The sequence below is a fragment of the Octodon degus genome, unplaced genomic scaffold, assembly GCF_000260255.1.
Source record: "Octodon degus isolate 3935 unplaced genomic scaffold, OctDeg1.0 scaffold00322, whole genome shotgun sequence".
Classification (NCBI taxonomy): Eukaryota; Metazoa; Chordata; class Mammalia; order Rodentia; family Octodontidae; genus Octodon; species Octodon degus.
The window spans coordinates 984,375-995,627 of NW_004524898.1; the positions used below are offsets into that span (position 1 = coordinate 984,375).

General features: G+C 48.9%; 2 protein-coding genes across 3 annotated transcripts in view; both read left to right on the forward strand.

Moving 5' to 3' along the window:
- Nucleotides 1-1,076, forward strand: part of Znf8 (zinc finger protein 8) — a 19,714-nt gene extending 18,638 nt beyond the window's left edge. For both annotated transcript variants that reach the window (XM_023708017.1, XM_023708018.1), the window contains exon 5: nt 1,000-1,076. The gene's annotated coding sequence lies outside the window, so the exon portion shown is untranslated. The remainder of the gene's footprint in view (nt 1-999) is intronic.
- Nucleotides 1,077-9,464: 8,388 nt separating this feature from the next.
- LOC101581142 (actin, cytoplasmic 1-like) lies at nt 9,465-11,013 on the forward strand. The gene has a single exon (XM_004647733.3). The coding sequence runs from the start codon at nt 9,480-9,482 to the stop codon at nt 10,605-10,607; it is 1,128 nt and encodes a 375-aa protein (XP_004647790.1). The 5' UTR covers nt 9,465-9,479; the 3' UTR covers nt 10,608-11,013.
- The last annotated feature ends 240 nt before the right edge of the window (nt 11,014-11,253 follow it).

Consider the following 11,253-nt stretch of genomic DNA (forward strand, 5'->3'; position numbering starts at 1 on the left):
TTTTTTTGGCAGAACCAGGGATTGAACTCAGGCCCTTGCACTTGCCAGGCAAGCACTTATTCTACTGAGCCATCTCCCCGGCCCCCTTAGTTTCTTATATAGTCTTTCCTCTATCAAAAATAGAAACAGAAAAACCTAAATTTTATTCCCACCTGACAGTACCTGCCATGCGCTACTTTGGATACTAAGAATCGCACTCAGGGCCTGTGCACTGAGCTCCAGCACTAGCCCTTTTTCATTTTTAATTTTTGAGTCGGGGTCTTGCCGAGTTGCCTGGCCTCCCGGAGTGCTAGGACGACGGGAGCACACCACCAAGCGCACACCACATAATGCATGATAGACATTTTAGTGTCCACTCTAAAACTTGTCATTTTGCTTTCCTCCAAGTGTTGTGCAAAGAAAAACAAAGGTTTTTTACCTTTGTCCACATAATTCTTGATGTAAAAAGAACATCACGTATCAAATGTGATCTTTCACACATTTGACACTGGTGGAGCACCTGTAATTCTAGCTACCCTGGAGCCTGAGCCAGGAACATTGCAACTTCAGGTACCTTGGGCAACTCGGCAACTTAGCAAAAGCCTATCATAAAATTTAAACAGAGCTGGGGAAGTAGCTAGGTGGCAGAGCAGTTGCTTGGCATGTACAAGACCCTGTGTTCAGTCCCAGCACTGCCCCCCCAAATGTGGCCTTTAGGGTCTTATAACACAGGCAGTATAAAAACCAAGGACATAAACCTACTTAAAATGTTTTTTCTTAGTATGTATTCACAGTACATGGTATTTGCATTCACTTGGGGGAGCAGCGACTGTACTCGATCCATCTTAATTGTTTCTACTCTCTATCTCTGGAAGACTTAACTCCTTTAAACTACTTGTTAACCTGAAATGGAGCGAATTGTGGGCTTGTGCCAGTGGGACACCTCGGGTCAGACAGAGCAGCTCCTGTTGGTGCCCAGCCTTAACCAGGTTGCTCTTCCACTTGGTGTTTCCACTGCAGTGCATTCTAGTGACGTTGAACGCACCATCTGCATCAGAACTGGAAGAGAAGGAAGACAGCGTGTACAGATCAGCCTGAAGAAATCAGTGCCTAAACCTGAATTGCAGGAGTACTGGGGGCCGGCAGAGCGCTGGACGAGTGGTCATCCTGGAGGATGCAGGCGCAGCTGGCGTCCCAGGGCTGGATGGGTGAACCTGCCGTGTGCTGCTGCTGTGGCTCGCTGGGTCTTCCTCTGTTCTCTGGTCGCTGGGAGTGCCACCACAGGGCTTGCCACCAGGATGCTGTGGCTCCACCTTTTGCTTCACCTCTGCAGCAGTCCTACAGGCCTCTGCCAAGACCTGGGCTTGCTGGGCTTGGGTTTCACATCCCAGGTTACCTTTTTACGGTAACTGCACCATTCCTTGACCTGTCTGCTTCGCAGTTTCATCTTAGCAGATAAGTTTCCCTTTACATGAGAAGGAGCGCCTTCTGGCACACTTGCCCGTGGTGGTCTATGCGAGAGTGCCATTCCAGAAAGGAAGATAACTAAACAGAAGACAGCAGTAACCCGCCTGAAGTTACAGAGCCAGGAAGTCCGAATTTGATGTCAGTGCCTAGTGACAGTGGCTGAAACTAACGTCGTTCAAAGGCTGACTTTCCAGTGGCTGTGCCATGTCAGAACCAGTGTCTTCCGCACTGCTCTCCGGCCTTCCCTCATGGCCACAGTGAGATGGCTAAAGCTCCAGCCATTGCGTCCTTAATCAAGACTGGAAGCAGTCGGGAAACATCCCGAGGGTGTTGCGAACAAAAGACTCCTGGGAGCCAGTATTGCATACCCAGGTATGACCCATTGGCTGAGGCTGGGTCACAGAGCCACCCTAATGATAAGGAGATTTAGGAAGGTGGCCTCTCACATTTCTCACCTATGTGGGCACAGGTAAGAGACATGGTCCCAGGAATTGGGTGATGCGCAGGTAGCTGACAGCCTTGGTGGCTTTCTCCCCCAGCTCTTGGAAGACCTTCCCAGTGTCCATCGCAGCCCTTCACCTCTGTGCCCACCTTCCCAGGAGCTGCCCTCCCCTCTCCCCCCCCCATGCAGGCCTGCCACATCCTACAGTGCCCCCTCCCCTCCACCTTTTCAGGGGCTTTAGTCTCCCGGCCACCTTCCTGCCCCCTGGGTCCCCAGGTTCCATCCATACCTGGCTGTGTTCCTTATCCCGACTCTGAGTCTGGTGTTTCTGGTCCGGAGCTTCAGCTCCCAACAGCAGTTGTCATCTGGGCAGCTGCCGCCACACAAGCCAGAAGTCTCTCCCCCCACCCCCCCCCAACACTGTCATTGTCCCGTCCAGCCAGGTCTGTTCCTCTCTGCTGCCACTGCCCTGAGGGAAATGGCATGCCACAAGATAGGACAGCCTGGTACCAGACTGTACTTGGGACCATTCCTCCTCACCACCCCGTCAGGGCCAAGTGGACACTTGGGACAGCCCAGGGAGCAATAGTAGCATCGTGGTTCTTGACAGCTCTGTAAACCAGCTATGATCACCCCAAAACAGCAGGTCCTGAAGAGGCCATGTTTGTACATTTCCCAGAGTGGATGCTGGGAGGGCTCAGGTCCCAGCAGCGTTGCTGGGTCAGCCTGGGACAGACTGGGACGGGCAGAAGTGGAAGGAGCAAGCATGGAGATGTGCATGGTGTCGTTTCTCAGTTCAGCTCATGTCCAGTCGTGGTGTTCCTACTGATGAGTCTTGGAGATGCTTTGGAACAGTCAGAAATTCCCCAGGGGAAACTGCTGTATCCTAGGAGAAATCATAGTTTTACCTGTTTATAAAAATGCAAGTTCTTTGTAGCCAAAACTTGAAAAGTGCACAGAATTTTTTTTTAATGAAAACTCATTTTTCATTTTAATGAGAAAAAGAGATAAAATAGCAATGAAACAGTTTTAAAAAGGTTAGTAGGACAGTTACAATAATTATTGTTGTCTTCATAGTATTTATTCAGGGGACAAGATGCAGACATGATATCTTGTCTAAGCAACATTAGTACAAACTTCATTGAACTAAGTAAAAGCTGTTATCCATCCTATCTTGTATATACATATATATTTTTTCATTTTTCATTTTCTTCACAACAAAACGCTCCTTTATTTATATCCCCCTTTTAATTTAATTCCTGGGCTGGGGTGATAGCGTAGGAATTAAAGCTCAGGTCTAAGCACCTGCCTGGCAAGCATAAGGACCCAGTACAGCATGCCATGCCGGCCTTGGAATTAAACCAGGCATGGCGGGGGCCGGGGAGATAGCTTAGTAGAATAAGCACTTGCCTGGCAAGCTTGAGTTCCTGAGTTCAGTCCCCAGTTCCACTAATTAATTAATTAATTAAAAATTTTAAAAAAGTAAACCAGGCATAGTGGTGCACACCTAGAATACCAGCACTGGGGAGGCTGAGATGGGAGCATCACTACCAGTCTCAGCTGTGTAGCAAGACCCTGTACCAAATAAATAAATGATTAAATAAAATAAAATGTAATTCCCAATACCTTAGCCACACAGAGATAGTCATTACCATTTGGATTTTGCTAATCTTTCCTTGCAATTTTTTAAACATGTAGAAACAGAGTGTACATTACATCTGTGAATGTGTGCATGGGTGTGTGTGTAGAAATTTGGGGTCTTTGTTCTTGGTGACCAGTGTTTTTTACTATGTTCGGAGCATTTTCCATGTCAATGAATTCATGTAGCTTTTAAAATTACCTTTCAGGAGGATTCTAACAATGCACCCGCCCTTCACTCAGCGTTTTGCGAGCTTCAAGTTTTCTCAAAGGGTAGAGACATTTCCTGTGTATTTCCAGCATTCACTGTCTAAATTACAAATACAGAAAGGTTTTGTTTCAGGAAACCTGCTGGGAATGAATCTTACAACATATTTGTACATATGTAAACGGTTTGTATATAGTTTTCATTATACTATTGATTTTGAAAGTAAAAAATTTGTAAGCAACAACTATTCACCATGGAGAACTGGCTAAGTAACTTAGGGTAGAATAGCAGTCAGAGCCTTAAGAATGGAGCCCGTCCTTAGAGGTGAACGTGGGAAGTGAAAACGAGTGCAGTGTAAAGCTCTAGTGTGCTTCATTGGTGTAAAAAGTGTATGGCTGTGCACATGTGATCTCTGGAAGTAAGGAAATAGGTATATTGGCTGTCTTGGGAAAGAAAAGAGGGAGGAGGAAGAATATTTTCACTCTTTTTATATTTTTGGAATTTTTGAAACATGTAAAAAGAATTACGAGTTCAAAAAATAAACGTAACAATAATCTCAACTCCTTCCAGTCTACAGTTTGTTGTGTTGCTCCTACCTGCCTCCCCGCCAGCTTGTCCACGTCTTCAGGGACTCCTGAGTCACTTGTTCTGTGGGGGAGGGGTGGGGTAGTGTGCTCAGGGAACAAGACCAGTTGGGCTTAGTATAGCTTCAACTTCTAGAAGAAAATATGCGCCCACCCTGAACGGCAGGCTCCTATGCGTTTCTTGTGAGGAGAACCGACACGGACATCTAGAACACTGTCCAGTGTGGCAGCCACTGGCCACATACAACTGCTTAGCTATGAATTTAAACACAGAATTCAGTGCATGGGTCACTAACCACCTTTCAGCTTTTTGCTAGTTTCATTTCCATTGTCACAAAGTTCATTGGACATGTAAACTCAAGTGGCTGAGAGGACTTACTACATTACCCGCGTGACATTAGGAGTCACCGCGTCACACGGCCTTCTGCATGTGGAGGAAGTTTTCGGGCCTCACAGTTGTATTAGGGACATCCCTTAACTAGCTGAGGTGGTTTGTATGGCCACCAGCAGACAGAGGATCAATTTCTGGCTAAGCAGGAGGGGGTGCAGCTCGGGTAAAGCACACCAAGGGCTCAGTGTCCAGCGTCAAAATGATATGATCTGTGTATTTTAAAAGCTTTTGTCTCAGTTACTCTTCTCATTGCTGGGACAAATACCCGACACCCAAAATGAAGGAAGGCAAGGTTTACTTAGCTCACGGTCACTGGAGGTTTCAGTGCGTGCTCCACTGGCTCCAAGGCAGAGTGGCACAGGGCAGAGTAGCCTTTCATGGCAGCGGCAGCCGTGGCTACAGAGAGCCAGTCTGTCTCTGTCTCTAGTATTACATTCAGGATAGGCTGGGTGTAGCACACGCCCATAATCCCAGCCTCAGGCCGGAATTAATCACAAACTAAAACTGTGTCTCAATGACTGCAGGAGGCTTTGAGGGGACAAATACCTTAACATTTTTCTAAAAATGTTTACTGTAGTAGAGAAATATTCAGGGTCAGTAGAAAGTGATACATTTCCCGAGCTGGTTTCAAACTAGGCTCAAGTGATCATCCACGCCTGAGTGTATGCAGTGCAAGCGGCGGGTGAGCAGAGGGGGTGTGCAGGGTCGACCTGGGGCTCTCGGGCCGCGTGCTCCAGGAGAGGGGCGTCCTGCGTCTGACTGCAGTGCACATGGGAGGCTCCAGGTATGTGCTGAGAGTGACACGTCCTGTGAGGGCAGACCCAAGCGTGCGCCTGTGTCAGCAAGGGGCGTGTCCTGCATGTCAAATGCCTTCTGTGCGCCTGGTGTCACCTGGGTCTGAGTGCATCCTATACCCCAAAGCTGTTCCCCAGCTCCCCCTGCTCCAGTCCCTGACAACCACCAACTTCCTTTCTGTCTCCACGTTTTCTGCTCTGAGTGCGTCATATGAATAGGTGGCACAATATGTGGTTTCTGTCCTGCGTTTTCCACTCAGTGTGTTTCCAGAGTTCATGCCGTAGCAGATAAGTTCTCTTTCTGAGTGGGAATACCCAATTGTATGGAAATGCCATAGTTCGCTGACTGATGCATCAGTTGGAGGACATTTGGGGTGCTTCCCTCTCTCTCGGACACTGAGCAGTGCTGCTGTAGACATGCGTGGGGGGAGGGAGGACTGCAGCTGTGCACAGTGCGACCTGAGTGTTTGTCCCTGGAGGGTCTGTGCACAGCTGGGACCACACCTGCTTCCTGCAGCCCATGCTCACAGCCATGTTTCACGTCCAGAATCTCAGCCCTGTCCAAGTCAAAGCCAGGACCCATAGGCCCATGCTGTGTGTGAGGAGGGAGGAGACGGCAGTGCCCCAGGGGACAGGAACCTGTCCCTGCCACCCTGTCTCTGCCAGTCACAGCACCCTGGGACCTCTGCTCAGGACTGAAACCACAGCCCTCACTCTGCAGCTCAGGACAAGCAGAGGGTCAGGATGGACCCAGAGCTGCCAGGGGAGGCAAGTGGAGGGGTGTGGGTCTCAAGTGGGGCAGGAGGTGGGCACAAGGCTAGATCCAGACACACCTGCCCCTGCCACCTTTGCTCCACTGCCACAGCTTTGTCATCCAGCCTAGACTCTGCCACCTCACCTTCTGCCCTCTGCTTCTGTTGCTCTACACACAGCAGGAAGGCAGGATGGGCAGCTAGAAACCCTGCACAGAGCGGCCACTCTGCCTTTAAGCATCCGTTCTTACCCAGCTTTCAGGGTACAGTTGGCAACTTTCCCTATCAGTCACCAGAGTTGGGTACTGGTAGGGTCTTGGTATACCTTGGGAGAAACAGTGGCACAAATGAGGAGAAGCAAAGGGTAGGTGGGGTGGTGGCCCATTGCCTGATTGGCAAAGATCCCAAGAACAACAGTAGGGGCATTTGTTTATACCATTGCAAAGTTAGTATCAGGATATACAAGGTTGACTAGTGACTAACTGCTGTAATTGTCCAAACAAGATGTTTTTCACGACTGAGGTAGCTTGGGCTTTAGGCACTCTGGCCTTGTCCTGCCTTCCCACACAGGATCAATTTCCAGCTTGTACTGCAGTCCCAAGGCATTGGAGATGAGGCGGGAGGGCTGCCTGAGTCTGGGAATTTGAAGCCAGTCTGAGTAACACAAGGAGGCCCTGGCTCTAAATAAAGAAACAGATAAATCACCAGATAATAAATGTTTTTAGCTTTGCAGGTCTAGAAGCAAAATAAAGGATATTGCGTTATTTATCTAACAAAACACATCTACACATTTTTTATAAAATGCAAAATTTTGAATTATGAAATTTTAGTTTTGAGTAACATCTTTTTCTTTCCAAGCTCTTAAAAATGCAAAAATCCAGGTATGGCACATACCTTTAAACCCTACACTCAGGAGACGGAAGCAAGAGGATCGCCACAAGTTCAAGGCCAGCCTAAACTGCATAGCGAAACGCTGTCTTTAAAAAAGAGTAGAGCATGGTAGTTGGTATGGTCTTTCTCAGGCTCTGCTGTGGCTTGACGGGGTGAGGGCCAGAAAGTGCAGAAGGCCTTGGTGTAGCCCATCGACCTCGTCTTCAGAAGCCTGCAGCACAGGTCCCAGACCCGGGGTGGCTGTGTGAGCAGGTGAGTGCGGACAGGACTGTACGTTGGCTTTGATATTGGCGTGAACCTTGTGTTAGATGATGCAGAGGAAATCCATTCTACAACAAAGGCAGGAAAACAGCTGAGTCGGACTGTGCTGAAAAGAGATGGCACTACTCTGCTGCAGAGCGTCTCCAGCTAGAAATGATCAGTGAGCTAAAACAGCAGGGGAGTGAGGCAGTGGCACTCGTGATAGTGTGCAAGGAAAGGCAGCAGGCGAAGTGGTTGCTCTTGGAGTATTTGTAAAGTATTCATCTTGTGTCGACTACCCTTATGTTTTTACTGAAGGACAATTTAGAGTTGTTTTTATTTAAAATCTTTTATACAGTCTACTAAATACTGTATTAGATCCTGAACCAGAATGTCAACAGGATGTTTAGGATGCAGATGCCATTAATGTTCTCTGTCTTGGCATAATTTTTAGTTTATCTTATCAAGGCAAATCAGGGCTAAAGGAATGGTAGGAGTTAAATCCACTGAGGGAGAATTCCTAGGAAAGTGAAGCTGTCTAAAAAATTAATAAATAGGGCTGGAAACCTTCAGCAAAGGGAAGGGATTTGCCCATTTTCCCTGGTATTCCTGGGCTAAGTCCAGAACAGATTATGTGTATAAACTTTGGTCCTTTTTTGACCTTTGTTTGAATTAAAAAGAATCTACAGCAACTGTTCTTAATTACAAGTACACATCAGAAATACCTGGAAAAAAAAAAAGAAAGAAATACCTGGAAACTTTTTCTGGTTGTATTTAAATTTTTTAACAAAGTAAAAAGCACTTCTAGTTCACAGGCAGCATGGGCTTTTGCAGACTCCTAATTTGAAATCATCCAAATTTCTTCCCCAGACCTTGTGGCCCTTTGCGACCTGAGTTCTGCATTTCTTGTACTCACATGCGATGCTCCCCACCCTCCCATGCCCTGTTGGCTGCTCAACTGCGTCACTCCAGAGATGTTCCCCAGCCACCCAGGCCCATGAGCACAACAGAAGATGCAGGTTCTCTGGAGGTTAGTTTCCTGGTGGCATGCCCACCCAGGCATGCCAATCAATGAGCAAACAGTCTTCCACAGAAGTCCCATTTTACAGATACAAATTGAGATCTCCCAGCGGGGGTGAGCCAGCCAGGATCACAGCTGAGAATGGCAAAGGTGGTTTTGATCCAACATGACAGACCACATGTATCATCCACCACACTTGCTGTCCCCAGCTCAGGAACGAGGTGAGGACAGAGTTACACTGGGGAGAGTGGGACTACAGGGTCTTTCTGGGCCCCTTGGGAAGAGGCACAGAGCTCACGGCCACATCAGCCCTTGCCTCCTCCAATCTGCCCACGTCTGAATTCACAACACAACTGGGTTTACCAACATGGGCTGTGCCTTTGTCCCAAGACATCCTGAAGACTCACTGTGCAAAGCTGAGGCATCTGATTGTTTTCAGGGAAACCTGTTCACTGTGAGAAAGCCCAGAACCAGGCAGAACTGCAAAGCTGCAGAAATGTCAGCAGCAATCGCTAGGAGCCATTCCTGCTGAGGCCAGTGAGCTGTCCATGGTGCTAGTGTTCTCCTGAGCAGTCCCATATAGCAGCTGCAAATAGTTAAATGAAAAGTACAGGAGTTGGCCAGATGTGGTGGCTCATGCCTGTAGTCCCAGCACTCAAAAGGCTGAGGCAGGAGGATCAATGTCAGTTTAAGGCCAGGCTGGGCCAGCCTAATCCACATAGTGAAACCCTATCTCCCAAAAAAAGTACAGGGATAGATTCTTCACATGTGCAAGGCCCTGGGTTCAGTGCCCAGCACAGAAATTGAAATTACAGATGCAGCTCGCCAGCAATGCCTCTAGTGCTCTGGAGCTAGTGTGCTGCTGGCACCATTCTAGAACCTGGCTGCCCTCTCAGGGCATTCTCCACTCCACTCGAAATAGGATTTGCCTGGCCCTCAGAATTTTGTGAGCTGAGGTATAAAAGACTCATGCCTCTAAAAAAAAAAAAAAATTCTGGGCCGAGTCCGCGTCCAGCTCGCGAGAACATCCTCTTGCTTCTCTGCTGCCGGTCCACACCCCTACCAACTCGCCATGGATGACGATATCGCTGCGCTCATTGTCGACAACGGCTCCGGCATGTGCAAGGCCGGCTTCACGGGAGATGATGCCCCCCGCACCATCTTCCCCTCCATCGTGGGGCGCCCAAGGCACCAGGGCGTCATGGTAGGCATGGGTCAGAAGGACTCCTACGTGGGAGACGAAGCCCAGAGCAAGAGAGGCATCCTGACCCTGAAGTACCCCATTGAGCACGGTATTGTCACCAACTGGGACGACATGGAGAAGATCTGGCACCACACCTTCTACAACGAGTTGCGTGTGGCTCCCGAGGAGCACCCCGTGCTGCTGACCGAGGCTCCCCTGAACCCCAAGGCTAACCGTGAAAAGATGACCCAGATCATGTTTGAGACCTTCAACACCCCAGCCATGTATGTGGCCATCCAGGCTGTGCTGTCCCTGTACGCCTCTGGCCGTACCACTGGCATTGTGATGGACTCCGGTGACGGGGTCACCCACACTGTGCCCATCTATGAGGGCTACGCCCTCCCCCACGCCATCCTGCGTCTGGACCTGGCTGGCCGGGACCTGACAGACTACCTCATGAAGATCCTGACTGAGCGTGGCTACAGTTTCACCACCACGGCTGAGCGGGAAATTGTGCGTGACATCAAGGAAAAGCTGTGTTATGTTGCCCTGGACTTCGAGCAGGAAATGGCCACTGCTGCATCCTCCTCCTCCCTGGAGAAGAGCTATGAGCTGCCCGACGGCCAGGTGATCACCATTGGCAACGAACGGTTCTGCTGTCCCGAGGCTCTGTTCCAGCCCTCCTTCCTGGGCATGGAGTCCACTGGCATCCATGAAACTACCTTCAACTCCATCATGAAGTGTGATGTTGACATCCGCAAGGACCTCTATGCCGACACAGTGCTGTCTGGTGGTACCACCGTGTACCCAGGCATCGCCGACAGGATGCAGAAGGAGATCACGGCCCTGGCCCCCAGCGCGATGAAGGTCAAGATCATTGCTGCCCCTGAGCGCAAGTACTCTGTGTGGATCGGTGGCTCCATCCTGGCCTCACTCTCCACCTTCCAGCAGATGTGGATTAGCAAGCAGGAGTACCACAAGTCGGGCCCTTCCATCGTGCACCGCAAATGCTTCTAGGCGGACTGTTACTTCGCTGCGTTTCACCCTTTCTTGACAAAAACCTAACTTGCGTGCAGAAAACGAGATGAGATTGGCATGGCTTTATTTGTTTTTTCTTTTTTGTTTTGTTTTTTGTTTTGGCGCTTTTGACTCAGGATTTAAAAACTGGAACGGTGAAGGTGACAGCAGTCGGTTGGAGTGAGCATCCCCAAAGTTCTACAATGTGCCCGAGGACATTTTTTTTTAATCATTCCAAATATCATGAGATGCATTGTTACAGGAAGTCCCTCACCCTCCCAAAAGCTGCCCCAACTCCTCTGCACAGAAGAGGGCCCAGGCCTCCCCGAGACCATGCAGGGAAGGTGATAGCGTTGCTTTTGTGTAAATTATGTAATGCAAATTTTTTTAATCTTCGCCTTAATACTTTTTTTTTTTTTTTTTTTTTTTGCGGAACCAGGGATTGAATTTAGGCCCTTGCGCTTGCCAGGGAAGCGCTTATTCCACTGAGCCACCTCCCTGGCCCCGCCTTAATACTTTTTTATTTTGTTTTATTTTGAATGGTCAGCCATCATGGCACCCCTTTTGTCCCCCAACTTGATGTATGAAGGCTTTTGGTCTCCCTGGGAGTGAGTTGAGGTGTGGAGGCAGCCAGGGCTTACCTGTA

Bases quoted from the DNA above. Each gene is read 5' to 3' on its own strand.
- LOC101581142 (XM_004647733.3), top strand. From the start codon at position 9,480: ATGGATGACGATATCGCTGCGCTCATTGTCGACAACGGCTCCGGCATG.